Source organism: Vicugna pacos, chromosome 9 (assembly GCF_048564905.1).
Source record: "Vicugna pacos chromosome 9, VicPac4, whole genome shotgun sequence".
Lineage (NCBI taxonomy): Eukaryota > Metazoa > Chordata > Mammalia > Artiodactyla > Camelidae > Vicugna > Vicugna pacos.
The window spans coordinates 19,745,107-19,772,308 of NC_132995.1; the positions used below are offsets into that span (position 1 = coordinate 19,745,107).

At 38.3% G+C, this 27,202-nt stretch overlaps 1 protein-coding gene across 3 annotated transcripts in view; it reads right to left on the reverse strand.

Annotated features, from left to right (window-relative positions):
* The window catches only part of URI1 (URI1 prefoldin like chaperone), a 71,675-nt gene extending 45,050 nt beyond the window's left edge, over positions 1-26,625 (reverse strand). For 2 of the 3 annotated variants that reach the window (XM_072967284.1, XM_072967283.1), the window contains exon 1: positions 18,194-18,636. In XM_072967284.1, the coding sequence (XP_072823385.1) occupies positions 18,194-18,298 (105 nt within the window). In that variant the 5' untranslated portion in view covers positions 18,299-18,636. Of the gene's footprint in view, positions 1-18,193; positions 18,637-26,537 lie in introns of those variants that run through there. The other variant, XM_072967285.1, reaches the window with a different exon arrangement.
* Between the last annotated feature and the right edge of the window lie 577 nt (positions 26,626-27,202).

Consider the following 27,202-nt stretch of genomic DNA (forward strand, 5'->3'; position numbering starts at 1 on the left):
AAAGATTCAAGAAGCTCTAAGAACTTCAAGCAAGAGAAATTTTTTTAAAAGTTGTATCAAGGCACAATATAGTTACACTGATAAAAACCAAAGAAAAAGAGAAAACGTTATAAGCAGCAAGGGGGAGAAGGAGCAGGGAGGTGATATAGTGCCTTCAAAGGAGCAACAAGATGAGTCAGAGCTAGAGCTAACTTCAGTGAAAAAAATGACAGAATTTGGAAGAGAATAGGATAAAATCTTGAAGAGCTGAAAAAAATAACTGAAAATCTATAATTATGCACAGAGCAAACAGACCCTCCAACATGAAGGAAAAATAAAAAACATTTTCACACAGAAACAAAATTCCGCACCAGCAGATTTTCACTGGAAGAAACACTACAGGTAAATTATACAATGTGATAGAGGTGTTATCTAATACTAAGGCAGTAATCACTGTGCAATATATAAATGTTATCAAAACAACACACTACACCTTAAACTTACATAATGGCATATTTCAATTATCTCTCAATAAAGCTGGAGGAGGGGGAAGAACTACAAGTATTCAGAGTAACAGAAATGCAGAAAGAACTAAAAAGCAACTATTTAGGTAACAACAAAAAAGTAAAGGCAAATTAGTATTGACTGCACAGAACAATTAAATTGTATTGTGTTTAAAACACATAAAATTAAAATGCATGGAAGTAATAATGCAAGAGGGGAAATGGATAAATGAATGCATGCTGCAATCTCTAGGAAAAGTTTCCCTAGTGAAAAAAGGATAGGAAAAAAGCACAGTGTAAATATATAGTATATTTAGTGGTAACACATATGTAAAACAGAGTATTAAGGTACTATGGTAAAAAGAATGTATCATGAACAAGTTAACAGAAGGGAGAAAATACAATATGGTTATCTGGTTAAATCAAAGGAAGGCACCCAAAAAGGCGGAGAGAAAAGAGAACATAAAAGTGGGTAAAACTGACCCACAATGAGACACCACTTCACACCCATTAGGATGTCTGTTAAAAAAAGAAAATAACAAGTGTTGGCAAGGATGTGGAAAAATTGGAACTTTTATGTACTGTTGGTGGGAATGTAAAATAGTACAGCGACTGTGGAAAACAGTATGGTAGTTCCTCAAAAATGAAACACAGAACTATCGCATAATCCAGCAATTCCACTGCTGGTATAGACCCAAAACAATCAAAAGCAAGGACTCAGACATTGGCACTCTCATGTTCATAGCAGAATTATTCACAACAGTCAAAAACTGAAAGAAACCCATGTCCACTGATGGATGAATGAGTAACAAAATGTGGTATATTATACAGCCTTTGAAAGAAAAAACTCTAATACATGATATAAAATGGATCAGCCTTGAAGACATTATGCTAAGTGAAACAAGTCAGTACAAATGGACAACTACTGTATTATTCCACTTTATACAACATACCCAGAGTAATCAAATTCACAGAGACAAAGTAAAATGGTAGCTACCAGGGAATAAGAGAATGGATAATGAGGAGTTATTGTTTAAAGGACAGTGTTAGTTTTGCAACATAAAAAAGTTCTGGAGCTGGATGAGGGTGATGGTTGTGCCACAATGTGAATGTAGTACACTTAAAATGATTTAAATGACAAATTGTTATGCATATTCTACAGTTTTAAAAATAATAGAAAGTCAAGTAGAAAGACAATAAAATGAAACTAAATATATCAGTAGTTCTATTATACAGAAATTGACTAAATATCCTAAATGAAATAAAAAGATGTCCAGGCTGAGTTTTTAAAACCACAACTATATGTTGTTTACAAGAAACACGCTTTGCACACAGACTGAAGTTCATGGAAAAAAAAAAGCAGAATATGCTGATGTGGCCATTCTAATATTCAACAAAGGAGATCTGAAGGCAAGAAACATCACCAGAGACAAAAATATTTCAGAATGATAAAAATGTCCATTGACCAGGAAGTTATTACAGTCCTAAATGTGTATGCACCAAATAATGTAACTTCAAAATGTATAAAGCAAAGGCTGAAAAAATAGAGGAAAATATAAGTCTGCAACCATAGCAGAGATTCTAAACCCACATCTCTTTGTAACTGACAGAACTCACAAACAAAAAAAATTAACAAGGATACAAAATAATTGAGAAACATTCAATCAAGTTGAGCTAACAAACATACACAGAACTCAAAAACTGCAGAATTCATACTCTTTCCAAGTAACTTATGGAACATTAACCAAAGTAGATAATATACTAGGCCTGAGGCTAGTCTTAAATTTCAGTGTTGCAAAATGTGTTCTCTGACCAGAAAAGAATTAAATATGATAACAACGACAGAAAAGTAAAAAATATTCAGTGTGTGGAAAATAAGAAACATGTTTGTAAGTGACTTGTGGGTCAAGGAACAAATCACAATAAAAATTAGGAAATATTTTAACTAATGAAAAAACACACAAAACTCATGCAATATCTAAAGTAATGATTGAGAATAATTTAAAATGCAAAATACATACATCGTAAAGAAAGAATAGTAACAATAAACGATTTTTTCATCTCTGGTAGCTTTTATCTCAAGAAGCTAGGAAAAAAAATTACAGCCAATGGGAAATTTTTAAAAGGAGGAACAACATAAAAGCAGATATCAATGAAGAATAAAGACAACTTATAAAAGAAAAATCAAAAAAGTCAAAAATTAGTTCTTTAAAAGGATTGATTAAGGCTGGTAAACCCCTAGGAAGACAAATCAAGAAGAAAAAAGACACATACAAATTGCAAATAACAGAAATTAAAAAGAGGACATCACTACCAAACCAACAGATATTTTCATATTTAAAAATTACCATACAAGGAAAATATAAGGCCTAGACAGCTTCACCAACAAATTACTCCAAACACTTCAGTGAAAATCAATACCAATAGTACACAAAGTCTTTTTATAAAATACACAAAAAATGATAGTTGTTTTATGAGGTCAGCATGACACTGAAACCAAAACCTAACCCTGGACATTACAAGGAAAAAAAATATGAAATTTAATGTGGCACTGTATTAAAGATAAACACATCATAAACTAGGGAGCTATCTCCAGGAAAGCAATAGTGTTTCAGTATTTTTAAAAATCAAAGTAATTCACTACATTAACATCTTAATAAACATAGAAAAAGCATTTGATCAAATTCAACACTCATTCATGATAAAACTAGGAGACTAGGAACAGAACATTTCCTTAGGGAGTTATCCACCAAAAGCCTACAACAAACATTATTTTTAATGGTAAAATATTTAAAGTTGTTCCCCTCATATGCAGAACAGGATAAGGAAATCTACTACCACTACTTTTATTCAACACTATATTAAAGATCCTAGATCATTCAATAAGGCAACAAAATAATAAAAGCCTAACAAACTGTAAAGAATAAAACTTATTATGCAGACAACATGACTGTATGTATCTATACACATACTATCAGAATATACAGACAAGTAATTACAGAAATCAAGTAAATTTAACAATCAGTATACAAAACTCAAGTATATGTCTACATACCAGCAAAAGATGAACAGCAAATTGCAAAATGCAATTTAAAAAAATTATCTATGGATACCTCTAAAAGACATGCAAAACTGATATACTTAAAATACTGAAAGAAGTTACAAAAGAACTAAATAAATGAAAAGATGTACCACGTCCATGGACTGGAAAACTTAAGATTGTAAACAGGTCAGTTCTCCCCAAACTCATCTTCAGATTCAATGCAATTCAAGTAAAACCCTAGCAGCCTATTTTGTGAGTACTGAAGAGCTAATTCTAAAATACTCGTGAAAAAGCAAAAGGTCAAAGCAATTTTGAACAACAAAGCTAAGGAATTTTACTGTATCAAGACCTAGTAAGAAAGTGTGGTACTGGTACAAGTACAGGCACATAATCCAATGAAACAGAACAGAAGAATAACAGAACTACACATACATGATCACGTAATTTATGAAAAAGATATACTCCATGTGGAATTAAAGCTATGCCTTAGGAATAAGTGTTACATGCTAGGAATGAGACCAAAATTGAAACAGACCAGCTGTAACAAAATCCAAAACCAACACTCACCTGAGTTGTGTTGATCCACTAGTACTCTGACTGCTTAAAGAAAACTTATCCCTCTTTGAAGAAAGGTAACATCATCAAGAGTCTCCATAATTTTCACTACAATGTCTGACATGCAATCAAAAATTACATGGCAGTCTAAGAAAACATAAGCATCTGATGAGAAATTAAGAGAAAGAATAAACAGAATCAGCCTCATTTAATTTACATATTTCAGTTATAAGACATATGCTTTTATGATTAATATATTCTTGAAAACAGGGAAGGCTGGAGATGTCAACACAGGCCTAGAATTCATTAAAGAAATGCTATTAACATAAATTCTAGAAATAAATACTATAATTGAGATTAAGCATTTAGTAAAAGAGTTTGCCAATAGATTAGATACATAAGAACAGGATCAGTGAACAGGAATATAGGTCAGAAGAAGGTATCCAAAATGGCATACAAAACAAAAAGAAACAAGAAAATACAGAAAGGAGAATATACATATGAGACAGTGAAAATGTCTAACATATGTGTATTCAGAGTACCAAAAGTGGAGGAGACAATGACACAAAACCAGTATCTGAAGAGTGGATAAGAATTTTCTAAACTGACGAAAGTCATCAAATTACAGGTTTAATAAACTACATATTCAAAGTAGGCTAAATATAAGGAAAATCAAATCTAGACACATCATAATCAAATGCCTAAAAACCAAAGATGAAGAGAAAAGTCCAAAAGCAGATAGAGGGGAAAATATATATAAATTCTTTAGGGAAGAAAACAACAAGACTGATGGAAGATAACAGAAATGAACGAAGTCAAAAGATACTGGAATGGCACCTTTAATATATGTGTGCTGCCAAAGTGACCACATGGAATGGCTTCTTTAAAGTGTTGGTGGGGAAAAAAAAAACTCCCAGCTTAGAACTAGATAAAAATTACAACAGAATGTTTAAAAACCATATAACTATAAAGCTAATAGAGTTTAAAACAGAATATAAAATGTTTTACTAACACAAAAGAGAAATAAAGGAATAAAAACAAATGTGACAAGTGGAAAACATGTGGCAAAACGAATAGACTTAAACCCCAAATAAATGATGGATAAAAAAATTTAAAGACCTAAATAGTAATATAACACTCCCACAGATTAGAACTGCAAAATAGAAACACAATGAGGTAACATCAGAATGCTAAAAATTAAAAAGACTGACAATATCAAAAAACATATTAACATTTAACTGAAAAATCTGACATTACTTTTCAAGAGCCTAATTACAACAAACAAGTGGTTTCTTAATACAGAAGGTATAGGTCAAGTGGTAGAGTGTATGCTTATTTTTTCATGTACTAGGTTCCAGGTTCAATCCTCAGGACCTCCATTTTAAAAAAAAATTAAATAAATAAGCCTAATTACCTCCCCCCTAAATCAAAAACAAACAAAAAAGATAGAAGGTATAGATCATATAGGAAGAACTGATGAGATATAGTAAATTAGTGGTGTGAGAGAGATGGATCAGAGCAGGCTGAAAAGATTCTGGTGTGAATAATGTTGCCCAGAATTAGGATGAGTATGTACAGCATGTACATTAGGGACAAAGATGATGAATTAATTGTAGTAAATGAAACTGAGCTGCTTGTGGGCCATCCAAGTGAAGCTGCCCAATAGGCAACATGGTCAACTGAGTTTGGCAAGTGAAATATAATAAAAACTTCAGGTAATTTCAATGAAAAGACAGGTGAAGAAACTAGTTTACAGTAGGTTGAGAAGCAAATGAAAAGCAAAGAATTAGAAAGAGCACAATTACCACACTGCATTAAGTTTTCTGTTAACATGTTTCCCTACAAACGTAAGTCCTTTGAGGGCAGAAAAGAAAGCCTTACGTATTCCTTTGAGGGCAGAAAAGAAAGCCTTACGTATCACAGTATCTAGGACAGTGCCCAACACATAACTCAATTTTGACTCTTTGTTCCTAGGGAAAAAGCACTCATTTTTCAGTAACGTTAGTATTTCTCCACTCATAAAATCAGAAAATCAAAGGATGAGGAACAATGGCCAAATCCATAGATTAAATGGAATACTTTTTGCTATACTGCAGTAGGATTTCTTTTTTTTAATTAAAAAAAAATCTTTAACAGAAACACATTTAGAGTACTCTGCCCCACAAAACATGTCACTATCTTAAGGTATAGTAAATAAATAGGGAGTAGAACCTAGAAAGAGATGAGTCTGACAATACAAGGGTCTCAAACCACATTTTAATGACCCTTGATTTCATTCTAAGTGCAATGGGAAGCCACCAAAGAATTACAAGCAGGAGAGAATGTGACAAAAATGACATAATTTGATTCACATTGTTAAAATAAATAAATAAAGGAGAGGCAGCTCTGGGGAAAAGGAAGAAGGGAAACAAGGGTGGAACCACCAAGACCAGCCTCTAGGTAGAAAATTACAACTTGAAAATGGCAGTGGATAGCATAAGAAACAGCCAATTCAAGGAACTCAAAACACTGTTCTCTAGCTTTAGAACATCTAGCCTCTAACCTCTTTTTATTTAATATTATAAACTAAATTGAAAGGGATACCATTTCTTTGAAAAGGTAATCATATATACATATCTATATAGAGATATAGATGGATATAGATATAGATATATAGATATAGCTTATAAAGGTAAACCAATTTGTCCTGTGACCCACTAAACCACCTTGAGGATTTTATCTGAAGTCACTTCTTCACAAATGAGAACATATGCACAGTGAGTCACTGAACATTGTTAGTACTATTAAGAGACTGAAAACTACCAAAATGCACATCAATAAGATACCAGCTGAATACCTGATAATATACCTGAGTATTACACAACCATAAAATATGAGGAAGATCTCTATGAACCAAAGATTCCCAGGTATATCATGTAATGAGAAAAACAAGGGGCAAAATATAACACACTACACCTTTTGTGTAAGAAGGTGGAGAGGAGATAGAGCATATTCTAGTATTTATTTTTCAAGAAATACAGGGAGGATACACTAGAAGTTAATTAAAATGGTTATCCATAGGGGCAGGTAGGAGCAGGGATGGGAATGAATTACCTCATTATACCTTTTGATATAGTTGTGATTTTAAACCATGCAAATATTTTATATACTCATATAATAAAGTCAAACTGATAAAAAAGCAAATGTTAAAATTCAACACATTCAGAAATCGTATATCAACACCAAGATATAACTGAAAAAATAATAATTCAAGTAACTTCTGAGATCAGTACCTAAAATATGCCTCAAGGGGGTTAATTCTGCAAGAACAAAAGGAATTGCAAAGAAATTATGAACTTTACTTCATAGGTTTGCTGTTGGCAGTGGTATTAATGTAGTAATTCTGAAACTATTTTGTGTATATTGTGGAGTACAGCAAATGAATAAATATAGGTGTTCCTGAGAACAAGAAATTTTCACTATGGAAAAAAGGGAGATTCAAATTACATGGGGAGAAAGTTAAGAATTCTGTGGCAATGGATGTGAATGGAAAGTATCAGGATCCACCGACCCCAATTTTAGTTTTTTCGTTTCTTTTTTGAGCAGTTGTAACTATTTGCAAGGACTGACATTTCATGACTTCTACCGTTGGAGACCTTATGAAGAATAAAGAGAAAATTCACTTATAAAAAAGGATAAAACTCTTCCTATCTTACAATTATTATATGAGTACAGTGAGCCTTTTTATAAGCCTAAGGAGCATGATAAGGTCCTAGTGATTGTATTTTTCCTATATCTTGTCATTTCATCACCCAGGAATTAATTAATGATTATTTATCAGTTTTTCCTAACTATGCTTAAAGAAAAAGAGCTATATAAAAAGTAACGGAGAAATCAGGGAAATCACCTAGAAGGATGATGCAATCAATAGTAAAAACAAAATCATTCTTCAGTTTTCTTACTGCACTGCTTAAAGTATGGCATCATTTTCCAAAAAAGTATAAAAGATGAAGATACCATCTTTGCAGTCTGTTTTTAGCTTTCAAACACAGTTGACAATTCAGAAATTTTCTTTCTCTTACCAAAATGGTAAGGAGAAGAGTGACCAGAGGAAGACACTTCACAATTATTAAACAAATTAGAATGTGAATTAAAAAATGATAGCAGCTCCCTTCACCAGGACTGTCCAACAGAATTTTCTTTGATGATGGAAATCTTCAAAATCAACACTGTCCAATCAACAGCCAACAGCCATGTGTAGCTATTGAGTACTAGAAATGTGGCCATTATGACTGAGAAATTTAATTTTTAAAATTTTAATTAATTTTAATTAATTTGAATTTTAAATTTAAAAGTTACATGTAGTTTACTGGCCACCATATTGGACAGCACAACTAGATACAAATAATGATAATGACAATATTAATGTAAACTAAATCTTAGATTACGAGTCTTCAAATGACAATATCCTAGATGAATCTTCTCAAACTCAACAATCAATGAGCAATATACAAAGTCAACTCAAGGTGGATAAATGACCTAAATATAAGAGCTAAAACCATAAAACTCTCAGAAGAAAACACAGTTGTAAATCTTCATGACCTTGTACTTGGCAATGGGTTCTTAGATGTGATACCAAAAGCAGGAGCAACAATAACAGCAGAAAAAAGATAAACTGAACTTAATCAAAATTAAAAATTTTTATCCATCAAAGGACATTATCATGAAAGTGAAAAGATAACCTATAAAACGGGAGGAAATATTTGTAAATCATACATCTGGTAAGAGTTTAACAACTAGAATATACAAAAAACATACATGTAATAAGGATTTAATACCTAGAATATATAAATGACAACTACAACTACCAACAAAAGACAATCTAATTTAAAAATGGGCAAAGGATCTGAAGAGACATTTCTCCAAAGATATACAAATGGACAATAAACACATGAAAAGATGCTCAACATCTTTAGCCATTAGAGAAATATAAATCAAAAACACAATAGGTCAATGATCTTAACACTTACTAGGACATCTCAAATTACAACAAAAAAAGGAACGTGTTGGCAAGGATGTGGAGAAATTGGAAATCTTACACACTGCTGGTGAGAATGTAAAACTGTGCAACACTGTGGAAAACAGTTTGGCAGTTCCTCAGAAAGTTAAACATAGAATGACCATATGACTCAGCAACTCCACTCCTAGGTATATATCCCAAAGAACTGTAAATAGGAACTATAACAGATACTCACACACCAATGTTCATAGCAGCGTTATTCACAAGAGCAAAAAGGCGGAAACAACCCATGTGTTCATCAACAGATGAAGGGATAAACAAAATACAGTGCATGCATACAGCAGAATATTATTAATAAAAAGGAATACAGTTGTAATACATGCCAGAACACAGATGATGAACCTTGAAAACATCAGGCTACTCACAAAAGGACAAATACTGTATGATTCCACTTCTATGAAATATCTAGAATTGGTAAATTCATATAGAAAGAGAGTAGATTAGAGATTAGCGGGGCTCAAGGGAAGGGAGAATGGGAAAGTTATTGCTTAATGGCTGGTTACAGACTTCCTGTTGGAGGTGATGAAAAAGCTTTGGAAACAGTGGTAATGGCTGCATCACACTGAATATAATTAATGCCACTGAACTGTATACTCTTAAAGCTGGTTAAAATGGTAATTTTTATGTTATATGTATTTTATCACAATAAATAAGATTGCTGTAATAAAACAGCTTTGAATTCCATTTCTTTTTCCACTCCTATTAAGTTTTTAAGCTTCTTACGGAGACCAGGGGGAAAAAAATCCTGACAGCAAAGGTCCTAAAAAATATCATGCCAACTAAGAAGAGAACTAACTACATGTATTTGAATGCAGTACAATTTTTTTTCAAGCTTCTGTGAAGTGGTTTTTTTGTTTGTTTGTTTGTTTTGAATTATGTTGAATAAAGTTTGACTAACTTGGAGGAGAAAAAAAAGAATCAAAGAATGAACAATATACTTCTAAGAACAAAAAGAAAATAAGAGTATTTCCACCCACTTAGTTACTCACCAAAAAGAACTTTATCATGTGATAGCCTGCAACAAGAACATGGACAATCCATTTTTCTAAAAAGATATGTGGCAATATTCTTATATCTCTTGTGATCTTTGTGCAATGAAATTTACTTACTATTTTCAAATTCTTATTAAAATAGCCAGTAAAATTGGCTTTCACTATGCCTTATTCTTATTTCTTTACATTGCTTGTAAAAATTACTTTGAAAAATAGGAAAGTAAAGATTCCTTGGATGCAGATGGTAAATGGTGATGACTATTTCTCTTGGTATACTGAAGTTTAATATACTTCCTTAGAACTGTCCATCAAAAGGACCTTGATGCAACAGTATCTCAGTAACAATCAACACAACCTGGGTCCAGATCTTGGTTTCTAAACATTTGTCATTAAAAAAAACCAGAGCTCTTTGAAGAAACAAGTCAATTTCAGAACAAAAGCAAGAAAACTACAAGGGAAGCCTGGGACACCTTGTGCCAGAAAACAAGGTAATGATCAAAGAATGGTAAGATATGCCAAAAGGATGCAGGAACCAGCTTGAAAGAGCTCCCACTGGCCAAATTTAGGACAATTTGAGCATCAAAAGGAATAATGACAAATTATAACACACTGAATTAAAAAAAAACAAAACCAGGGTTTACAGTGATACTAAAAGGGGGGAAGAGGCTCTTCTTTACCAAAAAATACCAGCTATATATAGAGAGATGGTTAGAAAAACACTAATTTGCAAACACCAAAACAATAACTGATTCAGGCAAGGATCATCTATGGTAAACAGCTGTTGGAGAACAGTATATTTATAATGTCTTCAAGTATTATTACCTTTTATAGTACTTACTCCTTACACTGGGAAATAGGTACCTAAGGTGGCGAGATCTGGTAGGTACTACCTTAAACAGGTAATTAGCAACACCAGTAAAAGAATTAAGTAACATGATATGTCTCCTGCTTTGATGCAATAAGAAGTCATCATCAACTATGTAGTATTCCTGCCAAAAATGCTTGTTTCTTCATGATTACATACATCAGACATCTCCAAATTGTGGGGCATTCTATAAGTAAACCGTTGCAAATTCTTCAAAAACACCAATTTCATAAAGACAAAAGAAGGCAAGGAGATTGTTTCAGATGAAAGGAAATTAAAGAGACTGCCAAATGCAGTCTTTCATTGGATTCTGGATTGAAAAAATATTATAAAGGACATTTTTAGAAAAACTTAGGAAATATGAATATGCTAAATAATATTATTGTGTGTCAATGTTCATTTGCCGGGTTAGAAAAAAGATACTATGATTATGTAGGAGAATGACCTTCTCCTAAAATGATATGTGTTAACAGAACTAGGGATGTGAGGATGTCTGCAGTTTACTTTCAAATGGTTCTATAAGAAAAAAAAAAATAGAAAGAAAAAGCAAATGAGACAAAATATTACGATGACAAACTATTCTTCAAACTTTTTTGTTGTTTTACATATTTTCAAAATAAACAGCTGTTGCTTTAAAAAGAAAACTGCCTTTGGACAGACTAAAAAGATTAAAACTCACTAATCTGGAGATGAAGACAAGCATGATACAGACTAAAAGATTTTTAAACCCAAACTGAAAACATCAGAACAAAATCAAACAGGTATGGTCACAACATAGACTCTGGGCACCTTCTTTGCCCTTTCCCCACCTGCGTTTTGGAATTATTCTCGTACTCCAATCTGGAGAGGCCTAACACAATGAAAACTGGGTTTTTTCCCCTTGAAATAATGTATTACAATGTTTATTAATAACTTCCAAAAGACTAAAATCAAAGTTCTTTCTTCTCATGGCACATGACTGGCATGATAATAAGTGCTAATGACAACAAAAACAAATTGTTCTAAAATAAAATATAATTCACAAATCATGAGTTCTGAAAACTCATTTACTTACAAAATGTATCTTTGGCTATAAGCAAACTTATTCTTACAACTCTGCCTTTCTTAAAAATGAAAAAAGAAAAGAACTTCAACATTAAAAAGATCAAACACACTCTCTTCAATAAATTACCTATAACTCAATTCAGAAAAAAGCATTTTCTAAAATTCCACACCCATTTAGAAAACCTCTTAGCTAACCAGGAATATAAGGACAATTCCCTAATCTGATTAAAAAATACAAAAAAAAATCCACAGAAAATATCATATGTGGTGAATTTTCTTGTTTACCCCTAACACCCACTATCACCATTTCTATTCAACCTTGTACTAGAAATCCTAGCCAGTGCAAAAGACAAGAAAAAGAAATAACATAAGGACTGAAAGGATAAAACAAGGCAATCTTGAGGAATCACAACAAAACTTTCACTACCAGGTATCAAGATGACTTGTAAAGCTATAAAAATTGGACAGTATTAGTTTGGTGCAAGAATAAACAAATAGGCTAATGGAACAGAAATGAGAAACAGATCCACACATGCAGTCATCTGATTTATGACAAAGATGACAATGCAGTGGAAAGAGAACAATCTTTCTAATAAATGGTGACAGAGCAATTAGTTATCAATATGGTAAAAATGAAACCTAACCTCAATCCTCCATAATACGTAAAAAATCAATTCCAGGTAGATTGTAGATCTAAACATGAAAAGCAAAACAATAAAGCTTCTGGAAGATAACATAAGAGGATATCTCAGAACATTAGGGTAAGGAACACTTTTTAAGAACAAGACTAAATAACATTAACCATAAGAAACGATTGTTAAAATTAATTTCTATTCATTAAGGGACACCATTACAGAGTGTCAGGTCAAGCCACAGACGAGGGAAGAAATTTACAAAATATTCCTGGGAGAGCACTCATTAAAAGTACATAAAGAATTACTATGAGTCAATTTTAGTATATGGTAAGCATCTCGACAGAAAAGGAATAAGAGATGAGCAGGTATTTTACCAAAAAAACAAAACAAAAATCCTACAAATAGCCAATAAGTATTTGAAAAGGTTCTTAACCTCATTCATTAGTCATTATTAGAATGGCTAGCAAATAAGAAAAGGACAGACAGTACCAAGTGGTGATGAGGACATGAAGTAGCTGGAACCTTCACCCACTACTGACAGGAACATAAACTGGTATAACCACTTTGGAAAATAAGCATTATAAGTAGAATTGAAGATACAAATATTCCATGATAAAGTTCAGGGAAAAACTACAAACAGCCCAAATGGTTCACCTGAAAAATTAAGAGATAATGAAGACTCTTAGTATCAGTTTTGTAAATGTCTTATCCATAATGCCTGGCACTCAAAGAATTTACTCGATATAATGCAATCCCACAATTCCCTCATCCCTCTCCTCATGAATGACAAACGGATTCTTATCATTTAAGATCAGTAGGAGGACTCTCTAAACACATCCCAATGGATTCTCATTCCACAAAAATTAAAACCAAAATCCTTACAATGATCTGGTACAGCTCCTTACCTATCACAAACCACCTGACATTTTAAATGTGCCTATTCCATGTCTTTACCACTAGAATGTGATCCTTGTCAAAGTAAAAACTTTATTTTATTCACCACTGCATCCTCAGCAGAGAATGGCATATAGTAGATACAAGCCTGACATGCACTAGGTACTCAGTAAGTATCTGTTGAAAAATTTTACGCTTGGCTTCTGGGCTTAAAGAGAAGAAAAACAGCTGCTGTACGGAGTACATGGCTGACAGTTTCTTAAACAATGTGCAATTTATCATAAGAAATATACAAACCAAAGTTAAATTAGCTGTTCTGCTTTATGAAAAATTTGAACTATTTACCCTTAACGCATTTAATTCCCCAGGTTCTATATCAGGAAAGTATAAGTTATTTTAAGATTCCAAATCACATGAGCCACTCAGTAATTAGAATAAACTAAGTAATACCATCCTCATGAATTTTCCAAAACTACTGTTACCCTACAAATAAACCTAGGAAACAATAATATATATCACTTTTTTCACAATAATATATAGCAGAATCTCAATAATTCTGCTATAAAAAAGATAACAGTATCTGTAGACATAAAATATAGATATCACCTTAGCCAAGGTGATACAACACTTTAGCCAAGAAAACAAAATTTCAACATAATGCAATTCTAAGATAGAACCAGATTTAATAAGATGTTAGTATGAGGAACTTTCTCCTACAAAAGCCGAAAACACTCCACTACAATCCTAGATCATAACTTTTATGGTATAGTTCAGTCCAGAGAGTCTCCTAAGTAGATAATATTCTTCCACCAAATACTTTACTGCTATCAGTAAAAGCAAATTTAGTTAAAAGAGGGGAAAAGAAAGATAATCCAAGTCCCCTCCTGTCCTCGTATCTTTTGATAGAGTATTAAGAGTATATAAAACTTCCAAGAAACAAAGAAAAGGAAAACAACTGGGAGAATGGATATTTGAATAAATTGTATCTATCCACTCTGGTGTAAGAAATAAACCTGCATAACTTGTGTTGAAACCAACGAAGAGCCATTTGCCAGGCCCAGAAAGTATTTAGCAATTAAAGATAACATCCCAGGTTTCATTAAAATTAATTAGTTTTTTAAATGTCCACCAACAGATGATTGGATAACAAAGTTGTGGTATATATACACAATGGAATACTACTCAGCCATTAAAAACAACAAATGCCATTTGTAGCAACATGGATGGACCTGGAGATTGTTACACTAAGTGAAGGAAGCCAGAAAGAGAAAGAAAAAAACCATACCACTTATATATTGAATCTAAAAAATGACATAAATGAACGTAGTTACAAAACAGAAAGACACACGGACATAGAAAACAAACCTGTGGTTACCAGAGGGGAAAGGGGGGAGTTGGAGGGATAAATTGGGAGTTCAGGCTTTGCAGATACAAATTACTATAAATAAAATATATAAACAGCAAGCTCCTACTGTATAGCACAGGGAACTATATTCAGTACCTTGTAATAGCCTACAATAAAAAAATATGAAAAGGAATATATAACTGAATCACTATGCTATACACCAGAAATTAACACACTGTAAATCAACAATACTTCAATTTTTTAAAAAAATTTTTAAAAATACAGTGTATAATAGCTAATCAGGTTGATATTCAAAAAACTTAGGTTTCATCAATAGCCTTTATTGAAAAAAATTCCATTTGATTTCACTCACTTTTAGGTTAAAATAAGAAATGAAATTGTGTGCTTTAAAAACATTATTCAGTGGTGTGTTTTCCTGTATAAAGTGTGTGAATATTTATATGCATATAAACATAACTGTAACCACAATACATACTGTTCAACAATTTTTAATGACTGCAATAAAAGCTCCTCATATGTATCCTGATTTATTTAACCAATCCCCTAGTGTTGAATTTTTAGTTTTTCATTATTATAAACAAATCTGCAGGGAATCTTTTTGTACATGTCTTTTTGCTAGATCAGTAAGAAACAAACATAAGTTTTAACTAAAAAAAAATTCTTTTGAAAATGTCAGCATTGATGCCATAAGTGAGAACAATATTCAAATATTTGATCCTGTCCATTTACTACAGATGTCATTATTGGGGTTTTGGATCATTCATGCCCCTCTTTGTCTTTTTCCTCAGGTTACTAATTTTTTTCTGAGTTATTCAGTACTCCAAAGAATAAACAAGGAAAAAACAGAGGCACCAAGGTAAAACGTGTTATACTCCTTAGCTGAATTAAAAAGCAAAAAAATTGATGAGCAACATTTAAACCACCTTACCCACTAGCCCTTCTTAACCAAGGTTCCCAGAGAAAATAATTCCCTGACCCTAAAGTATCAACTGTATATAAAGAATTCATTTCTATCCTCTGCACCTAGAGCCTACTAACTAGGTACCATCCTAGGGAAAACTGAAAAAAGGTCATTCAAATCATTTTCTTCAGGTTTCAGTTCTCTCACAGAACGATGGTAGGGAAAGGCAAGTGTGAAAGCATGATTAATTCGACTTACATAACGGAATACTAACTGCTACACTAATATAAAACTACTGTGAGGGAGGTTGGAGGGCATAGCTCAGTGGTAGAGCTTGCTGCACATGAGGTCCTGGGTTCCGTTCCCAGTGCCTCCGTTACGGGGGAAAATGAAATATAAAATTAAAAATTAAAAAAAAATTACTATGACTTTTTTCCTTTTTCATTCCAATAATGTTTCAACACTTCTACTTTACTGGAGTTCACTGTACTCCTACAAGCTGCTTGGTTGGTTTTAAAGCCTAAAAGTCCCTCACAAAAAATTTAACTATTTACTAGGTAAAGCTTCCCTATACTGAACTATAATTAAAGGACAGCTATCTAACCAGTATGTTTTGTCGCCTTAAGGGTCTCTGCTGTCCACTGAAGCAGATCCACTCAAATATAGTCTATTCTGTTTACTGAGGCGCTTTATCATGAACTGGGAATGACTTTACATACCCATAACAGACATGCACATGCTTATTTTATGTGCCAAAATAAATACTAACATAGCACAGAAAAGTAATTTGGTAATATACTCAGTGTCTACCAAATACTGTTATTCAGGTCTCCAAAGGACTGCAAAGGAGAAGGCAGTTTTCAAATGTAACTGGATACCATACCAGAAAGCTGTTCAGAGCACCCCAAAATGTATCGTTTGTCTTTCAGGCACACTAATATCAGAATAAAACCAAGGATTTCTGTTTTTAACATATCAAATGGGAGAAAACATATCAAGTCAGTGGTACGCAAACATTATACTATGGAGAGAATTAATTCCTCTTCATAAGAAAGGCAAAACCGTCTTCTGAGGGTCTGTTTCACATTTCCTATAAGAACGAAAAATGTAAATAGCTTTTGCCAAAGATGAACAAATCGGTTTTATGAAGGGCGGTCTTCTTTTTCTTCTCTTAAAAAAAACAATCCATTAAACACAGCAAACTTTAATTTTTAAACTCCCAACTTGAAAAGAGCCAAGTTTTAAACCCAACCGTTGTATACGGTTTTAGAGGAAAAATGGCTCTCAGAAAGGGAAATCCAATGCACAAAATAATTTAGAACCAGATCAAAGTAGGAGAGATTCCCACAATTCATCCTAACAGGTGGTTTCCAAGCAAACCAGGATTATTTAGGTTCTCCGAAAAGCCCCTCATCTAACTGAACTGAGTATATTTATATACCTGTGTAAGTAGTTACTTTATACAGAAATGTTCAATAGAAAAACTGAGGGATTCCCAGTGTTTATAGTTTTGAAACAACTTCCTAATCCTTATAACCATGATATTCTCAATATGACACAGGACATTTTAGGTAAGTTAAACGCTACCTTTCAAAATAAGAATTTAAAACTTTCAGAAGATAGTGAGAAACTGAAACGCTACAGAATTCAAAGAGAAAAAAAAATCTCAGATTAAACAATAATACTCTATTTTTATACTTCTTCGTATACAATCCCATTAGAAAATACAAAACCACCTTTCTTCTTTATTAGTAGATCAAAATTCATTATACAACTGAAATTAAAATGTAATAAAATAGCATTCTACTTTGACAAATACTAAACCAAACCTGGAACTGCACATGAAGCATATCATTACAAACCTAACAAAACTTCTAAGTGCAGATAAAGAGCAACAAAGAGTATACATTGTAGTAACGAGTAGGTAACAAGCTAAAAAAATAAGTTGAACACTTCCATTTACAGGGTGTCCTCCACCAAGAAAATTCCCACACACTGTCGTAGGCATGAAGTTTAAAAACTCACTTTGATACACAAGTTAAACATATTCTCGCATCCCTCGTCCCCATCCCTCCCCTCCCCTTGGAGGTCAAAGGGCTCCAGACAAAAGACAACAAGAGCACGTGACAAAAGTTTCTCCCAACACTCTCTCTGGGCCTAGAGGCTGCGCTCCTCCCCCGTTCGGGGTCAGGAGTGAGCTGGGCCCAACCAGAGGGATGCGGCCCACTGAGGGTAGGAGGGGGTCGGCCGGGCGGGCGGAGGTCAGCCCCCGGCCCCGGGGAGCGGGGACGAGGCGCCGAGGACAAGCGTCCCGAGACCGCCGGCGGAAGCGCGGGGCCGGGAACGCGGCCTGTTACCTTTTCCTGCTCCTCGCGGAGCCGCGCCACCTCCGGGGCGCGCAGCGGCGCCGCGGCCGAGGCCGAGGCCGAGGCGTGGGGCCCGGGATCGGGCGGGGCCTCCATGGCGGGGGCACCGGGGCCTCAGCGGGGCGAACGAGTCCTAAACAAGTGTTTATGGAAGCGGCGTGGCTGGCGGCTACCCAGCGCCCGCGTGCTCGCCCTCATGCACTGCGCGCCCCGCGCTGAGGAGGCCGCGCCCGCCTTCTCTGCTACCGCGGCGGCCGCTGCTCGCGTCCGGGCTGCCCGCGGCCGCATCTCACACGCGCATGCCGCCCGCTGCCGCCGCCGCCACCGGCTCGGAGCAGCAGACCGGTCCTGGAGAGGCAGAGGCGCCGATCCGGTGGCTGGGCCGAGCCAGGCGTCCCGTGCCGGCCGCGCCTCCTCCGCACCTCCCCCGTAGACCCCGCCCCTCGCCCCGCCCCGCGCGGCACGCTGGGAAGCGCGCGCAGCCTCCGCCCCCTCGCCCCGCCCCTGGTGAGTCACGTGGTGCCGGAGCGGCGCAGCGGCTGGCTTAACCTGAGCCTGTACGCTGCTGTAGCCCTCTGGAAGCTTTCATTCTAGGGGGGAATCAATGCTCAGTGAGTGTTAACGGAGGTGAGCACTGTCTTAGCCTTATGTCCACCCTCATGCCTCTCGTCGTTAACGCTCCGTCTGGCGGTAGGAGCTTAATTCATGCACTAACGCTGTTTCATAAGCTGGTTTAATTTCAGCAGATTCAACCCATTCCTGTGCCTGTTTAATGAATTAAAACATGCAATTAGATTTTGCATGTGTATTAATTACTGCACACATAAGTTTTCCTTATATAAAGCTATTGTGTTTAATACATTGCTCTGTATCGGCTATTTAAGAGACTTTTCAAGGATAACTTTACCCATACTTTTTCTCTTATTTCAAAATTCCTGTGACCTTTTTCTCATACAGCCTCTGTACACAGTAGGTACCCAATTAATGCTTACTGAATGGAACTGGCCTTGCCCTAACAACCGTCTCAGCTCCAGTCCGTAACAGAAGGTCCTGTTCCTTCGGCGTTGTGCTAATGGGAACGGGGCTGGGAGGTACCTGCAGTTCTCATACTGGGGGATCAGCTTGCTCTATTTCTTCTTCCTTCTGGCCAGCTCACCAGTCCAGACACACCGTTTTTCCTTTTGCTTCAAAGAAAGAAGTGAGGAAAACTTGGGCAAATGGTTAATGTTAACTCCTCTCGTCCTCACTGCATATCCAACAACAGCTCTGAAACAGGCAGATTCTGACTGCTCTCGCACCACCATCTCTGTCTGTCCTCGACCGCTTCAGCAGCTTCTTCCCTGGCACTCCTGCTCTCACTTTTGCCTCCTGTAATGGACACTGGCAGCTGCTCACCCTGTCTCCCCTCATTCACATGTGCGTCTCTAGCCCATATAGCTCCTGTGCCTGTGGGAAGCTGACCCACCCCCAGCTCCAGAGGAAGGATAATGCATTTTCCTTGTAAGTGGTTGCTTCAGGATAGGAACATGACACTCCACAAACAGAAGTTTCTTGGAGGCTTCTGAGAAAGTTCTCCCTCATTCTTTTGAAGTGCTTCCATAAAAAATCTATCCATCCCTTTGGCATGAAGCACCAAGCATGTGGCTCTGTGTGTTTCAGGTCTAGGAAGACCACCTAGACACATCCTAGACTCAGAATGAAGTTGACTCTGTGACCAGCAGAGCCAAGAGACAGAACTTAAGTCCTTGACTACATCACAGAATTTGATTCAGGGCTGAATCAGCCAACTCTGATGTCTGCGTTATTTCTGGATTTCTGGTTAAAGAGGCCAGTACGTTTCCTGACTGATTAAGGCAGTTTGCATCAGATTTTTTTTTCACTAGTAGCCAAAGACATCCGATTTACACACCTCTAATTTATTCTCAGCTGCGGCCTGTGAGCTTTTCAAAAGTAACCAGATCATATCACTCTCCCTTTTAAAGCCTTCTCTAACTCCGCATTGGATCTAGGATAAAATCCAGATGCCCTACTAGAATCCTGCATTATCCCACTTTTCCCCACTCCTTGCAAGTTCCCTGACACTTATACCAACCACAATGGTTTCTCTTTACTTCAGATAGTCCAAACTAATTCTTGCCTCAGGGTCTTTGCACTGATTGACCCTTCTGCCTGCAGTGGTACTCCCAGGTTTTTGCTTAATTGACAGCTTTGCATCACTCAGGCCTCGGTTCAAATAAAGAGGCTTTCCTGATATCCTGTCCATAGCAGCCTCTCCACTCTCCTTTAAGCATCCACAAACACCTCACTTTTTAAAATTTTCTTCCTAGCGCTAATAGCTCTTTAATATTATCAATTTTATCTGTCCCCATGCTAATTATCATCTCTCCACACTAGAATGTCAGCTTCCTGACAGCAGGAAATTCCAAGCGCAAAAGACAGACTCACTCAATGTGCAAAAGAGCCTGTCTGAATGGCAGAAAGCAGACCAGCCTATTTCAGAACGCTTCCTATTCAATGTAAGGATGTCAAGTGGCAGCAAAAGGACTTAGATTTTAAACCCAAAGAGACCCAAGTTATAGTTTCAGTTCTGCCACTTGCCTACTGAGAAGCCTTAGGCAAGAAACTTAATTTCAGTCTTTCTGAAGTTAAGTTTCTAAGCTTCACTGACTTGTACAGCAGGGCTTAGAACAATACCTGCTTCGAGGCTGTCTGAACAATAAAGGCAATTGCAGTGTAAAAGTCGACAGAGCTTCCTCCATCCATCTAAAATCCTTCACATTATAATCACTTACCCAGGTGAATATCAGCTACCCTCAAACACCTTCAAAAGCAAAGTTAAATTTCAGCAAATATTTGTGGACCCCCTTCCATGTACCAGGCCCACCGCTGGGCATGGGGGACAGGAGGTGAGCAAGGCAGGCACCAGCCTTTTCCACGGATCTGGGAGGCAACGGAGGGCCTAAGGCCTTAGATAAGATGCTTACAATTCTATGGGAGGCTCATCCTTAACCCCAGGGTCAAAAGATCATCCCCCTCCTATAGCACTTCATCTGCGTGTCCTTAGGGGTGACACTGACCAAGTCAATCCTTGTACAATGTTTTTTCTGTACATGCGTTAACCTCCCCTCCAAGGACAGGGATGAAATCTTCCTCAAAACTGAAAAATTCATAGCACCAAACATGGAACTTGGTGCAATTTGCTACCATCTCTCAGATGCCAGTAACAGAAAAAGGAGGGGGACAGAAGGACATCAGGCAAAATGGTGGCAAACGAGGACCTAGGGGTCAGTCCCTTCACCAAAACCACCACCAGCTGGGGACAGAAAACACTTCAGAATCAACTGTCTTGAAACTCTGGAGCCTGATCAGACACTTACAACAACTAGAGGGTGCTCGATGAAGGAAGCGGCTGCTGTTACTGGTAAAAGAATAGGGGGAAGGACAGAACCAGCTGCCATGCCCCATTCTCCAGCCCCCACCCCACCATGCTGCTGTGGGGATAGCAGCCAGCATTCCTGGAGAGGCTGGCTGATGCCAGGGCGAGCAATAAGATCCTCATCCCCCAAAACTTGAGGCTGTGCATTTTGGTCAGTCTACCAGTTCCCCAAGAGACTGGTAGAGACCAGCACAGACTCTCCTCTTGGTTTCAACATTCTCAAGTTGCAGCAGTTTCCTCTGACAACATCGATCAGGAGATTTAAAGGGGCAGAATACTTTTTTTTTTTTTTTGAGGCAACTCTGTCAAGTCACTGGCTACAGAAATAATGGAACAGAAACTTCAATGACCATACATATCAAGGAATACACTTTGAAAAAATAGTTTGGAAAAGTCACTAAACCAACAGATAGCTGCAATGTTCTACATGCAAAAACCATCAGTCTCTGAGGAAGAGGAAAACCTGATTTCCAGAGTTACCATATTATAATTATAATTATTGTAATACTCAAAATGTCCAGTTCTAAACAAAATATTAAAAGCATACCAAAAGAAAAAAAGGGAGGGGGGAGTATAGCCAAATCACAGAAAAAAGATTAGAAACCATCCCTGAGGGAGCCCAGACAGCAGAAATATTAGTCAAAGACATTAAATCAACTGTCTGAAATATGCTCAATAAGCTAAAGAAAATCGTGGACAAGGAACTAAAGGAATCACAAGAACAAACTGTGAACAAATAAGGAATATCAACAAAGAGATCAAAACTGTAAAGAGGAACAAAATAGAAATACTGGAGCTGAAAAATAAAATAGTGGACATAAAAAATTCACTAGAAGAGCCACAAAGCAGATTTGAGCAGGCAGAAGAAAGAACCAGGAAACTTGAATATAGCGCTTGAAATTACCCAGTTAGAAAAATTACCCAAAACGAAAAAATAATGAAAGGAAATGAAAAGAGTCTGAAGGCCTGTGGGACACCATCAAACATTCCAACATACACATAATAGGAGTTCCAGCAGGAGAAGAGAGAGAGAAAGGGACAGAAGAAGTTTTTAAAGAAACAATGGCTTGAACGCTTCCCAAATTTGATAAATGATATCAATGTACACATCCAAGAAGCTTAATGAACTCCCAGCAGGATAAACTCAAAGAGACATGTTTAAGTGAGATGAGTTACAATTAAATTGTTAAAACCTAAGAACAGAAAGACTATCTTGAAAGCAAAAGAAAGACTGGCAATTTTGCACAAAGTTAAACAGACTTACCATAGTAGCCAGCAATCGCGCTCCCAGGCTTTACCAAACTGATCTGAAAATTTATGTCAACACAAAAACCTGCATGCAAATAGTTATTGCCGCAAAGCAAAGACACTATGCATAGATTTAGTTAACATAATATATGCAAACCAAGAAATGCCTGTTTTGGATTTATTACTGCATGTCTTCGGCCTCACTTTCCTCCAACAAGCGGAGTAACCTGGGAATTTCTGAGGTGCCTCTTACCCTGGCGTTGAGGGACTCAGGAGTCTACAGATGTCCCCGATTGAGGCCCAAATACACCTTAACCTGGCTTCACACTTAGGGTTGCTAGATTTAGCAAATGAAAATATAGGACACTCAGTTAAATTTGAATTTCAGATAAACAAATGTTTTAGTATGTCCATGTAGTATTTGGAGCATGCTTATGCTTAAAAATCCTCATTGTTTATCTGAAATTCAAATTAACTAGGCCTCCTGTATTTTATCTGGCAACCTTATGCACACTCCTGCCCTTGGGAACCTCCTTGCTTCCCCTGAACATCCATTTTCCTCGTTGCTTTAAAAACAAACACTTCTAGCATCAAGGACTGAAGCACTGATTTCAAAGTCCCTGCCACTTAAATGGATCACTTTGATCTGCCAGGAACTGAAGATGGATACCAGTGACAAGGACAAAAGAAAGCTGGGTGAGGGGAAGTGGGGGAAACGGGGACATTTTATGAAGTTAACCCTAGCCCAAGCCTTGGGGTCGGTTTATCGTGGTGGTTCTCAACCTTGGCTGCACATTGGGACTTGAAAGAATGTTAATGCTTGGACCTGGCCTGGGTGTCGGGAATTTTTCAAGTTCTGACGAATCTACTTAATAGCCAAAGGTGCTGTTTTCTTGCTGCCAATAAGCCACCCAAACTTGGTGGCACAAATCACAGCTCTGGAGGTTGACAGGGTCAGCGAGGCGGCTCTCAGAACCTCATGCACTTGCAGTCATGTTGAAAACCTCCGCATGTGCAAATCTGGACTTGAGGTTAGCTGTCACCTGAGACCTCAGTAGAGTGGTCAGGCAGAACACGTATATGTGACCTCTCCTCCTGACCTAGACTTCCTACAGCTTGGCCGCTGGGTTCCAAGGGAGAGCCAGGTGGAAGCGGTCCCACCTTCTCTAATTTAGCCTCAGAAGTCACGTGGCGTCACTTCAGCCACATTTTATTCATCACAAGCAAGTCATTGAGGCCAGCCCATATTCAAGAGGTAGGGGATTAACCTCCATCTCCTGAGAGCTTGTTTGGAGTTTCCAGCAGGGGAGCACAGCTGCTCATAAACCCTTGACAGAGAAGAACGGTCCTCCTCTATCGGGGACGGTCATCCTCTTTGACCAAGAAAGCATTTTCGGGATGGATGCACGTGGAGTGGTGAGGGAGTAAAGGGACACCCGCCTAGCCAGCCAGGTCAGCCGAATCAACCCTGGCGGTCAATGGGGTGACAGATGCCGCAGCCAGATCGCCCTCACATCCTAAACTCCACTCTTGATGAGACATATGTCAAAGAATTCATGGTCAGATGTTAAAATCACCAAATATGCCATGGGAAAAAGAAGTTTCCAGAATTCATTTCCTTTTCTACACTCCCCCAGCCCAAACTCCTGTCATTGCTCACCTGAGAAAGTGGTCGCTCAGCCTCTCCTCACCTCCCATCCCCTGCCCAATCTGCCCTCCATCCTGTGCGACTGGAGTGTTGAGCTCAGAACCATTCATGGCTTCCCACTGCCCAGAGCAGAGTCTGAGGCCCTGCACAGGCTGGCCTTTGTGTCTCATGCCCCCTCCACCTCAAGCTCCAAGGCAGAGCCCATGCTCTCCTGAGTCGGCTATCCACTCACCCCGCAACTGACAGGCCTGCCTTCCCTTTGCAGGAACAGCCTGCCTCATCCCACCCCAGCCCCAGCCCCTTTCCCCTCCTTCAGGACTTTCTTCATGCCCTGCTTCTGGGAAACCCTCTCCGAGCACCCTAAGGGCTGAGAGGCACCCTGCACTTTCCTTTACAATATGCAGAACCTTTCACAAATTTTCTCTTAACTTTGTACTGAAGTGTAACACACATGCAGAAAAGTACACAGACCATGTACAGAGCTAGATGAGTTTTCACCAAATGAGCGCACCTGTATAACCAGTTCCCAGAGCAAGAAACAGAACACTCTGAAACCTCTGAAGCCTTCCAAGGCCCTTTCTGTTCCCTGTTCCCATCCCACCTCCTGCCCACTTAGCCCTGGAAACCACCGTCCCTACTTCTAATCCTTTAGATTAGTGTCACCTGTTTTCACATTTCATACAAATGGACTGACATAATATGTGCTCTCAGGTCTGGCTTCTGCCCTCCAGCGTCATGTTAGTTCACACGGTATTTTAATCAGAGCTCACTATATAATTTGCAGGCCCAGTGGAAAATGAAAATGCAGGACCCCTTGCTCACAATTGTTTAGAATTTCAAGATGGTGACAGCAGAGCATAAATCAAGTGTGTGGCCCTTCTGAACTCCTGTGAGACTGCCTAAGGCACATGCCATTGCAGCTGGCTTTGACTTCAGTTGTCTGCTGGCTTGTGTGTCTCCTCCTTGAGGGCAGGAGCTGTAGCAGACCCAGGATGGTGTCGGCTGCCACTAGCTGAATATAAGGGAGTTGCCCAGTAACCCAGGGGAACCTCACAGAGGCCTTGAGATCTGGAACAAGGGTGACTATTCTCAGCCTGATACCCACTTTACAGATGCAGAGGACAGACTAAAGACGCCATGGGACGAACTCAGGCCCCACAGTGAGGCCCCACACTCAGGCCTCACACTCAGGCCCTCCGGCTCCAAAGCCCACTCTGGCCATCGAGCTACACCCAACTCTGCCTGAGATCCTACCATGTGCCAAGTGCTGGGCTCAGGATGAAGCCAAGTGCTGCCCATAGGAACTTACGATCCAAGTGGAAAACAAACACAGAACTTACACACGTGAAAAATTACTAACCAAAACATTTCTTATTTAAGTAGGCCTGGTAGCTATACGAACTGGAGATGGCCTCTGTCTCTCCAAGCAAGAGGAAGCAGTTGGAGGGGGCCTGGGCGAGACCAAAACACTGAGGGTAGATGTTGTAGAAACTCTGAAGACTGAGGAAGGGGACCACAGCCTGGTTCACACTGGCGCAGCCTGGTCCGCCTGCTGCCGCTGTGTCTGCTAAAGTGAGCACCCCGCCATCCCTCGGCCCCCACATCACTCCTCACAGTCCCAGAACAGAATCTGGTTAGGGTCAGGTGCCCAACGCCTGGCTGTCCCATGGTTGGGAGAGAAAGGGCATGGCCCCTCTAGTTCCCACAGTGGGAGGGAGGGAATTCACCAGAAGAAAATCAAGGGGTTATTAGGTCCAGGGAATGGAAGCTTGGTGGTTGAACAATGGCAAAAATCCCCTCCAGCGCACACATGTGTTTACATAGTCAGTAGGTGGATAGCAAGGAGCTCTTGACCTTAAAAATGGTTTTGGCTCGGCTTGTGGAGCAACTAATAAACCATTTCAGAAGATGAGTGTGCAAGCCTCCAAACAATGGTGCAAGTGTGGCTAAAGTAAAGCTTTAGAAGGAGAGGACAAGACTGCAACAGTCAAGCTTCACCTCACCATCGCGCGAGCTGCCGCTCTGTCTGAAGCACGACTTCCCCCGAAGTGAGGCCATGTTAACATCGGGGTGAACTCTAAGGAGCCTGGAAAACAGTGAGAGGGTCAGTTGGAAGGAATTTGGAAAGAATACCCAACTGTGACACAGAGAGTTCTAGAATCTGGCAGACATGAGGATTCCAGGTCTCTGTTGTGGCAGGGGAACATCACCAGGGCTTACCTGGCGTTCCTGAGGTAGAATACACCCCCAGCCTCTCCTTCTGTCTTGGCTCCAGTCCCGGTTCTGTCTGCTGAGAAGTAGATAGTGAGGGACCTTGTGGTTTATGGAAGAGAGCTGCCTCTTGCTCCCTGGACTGGGCAAAAAAGGCTCTACCTGTCCCTTCTCCCTAGTGCTGGCAGGCTAATATTACTGGCCCAACCACAAGGCATGCTTGTGAAAGTGTGGAAATGCTTGATTCCACCCAGATAAGCATTTCCTGCTCTAGGCCTGGGTAGAACACAGCCATAGAACTGGGGTGGGAGCCAGGTGCTTCTTATCCGTGTATCAGTTAGCTATTGCTGTATAACACACCACCTCAAAGTTCAATGGCTTGAAAGAACAATAATCTCTTATTCTTCCTGAGTTTGTATGTGGGCCAGGGTCCTTTCATAGGTCATGCTTGGCTGCA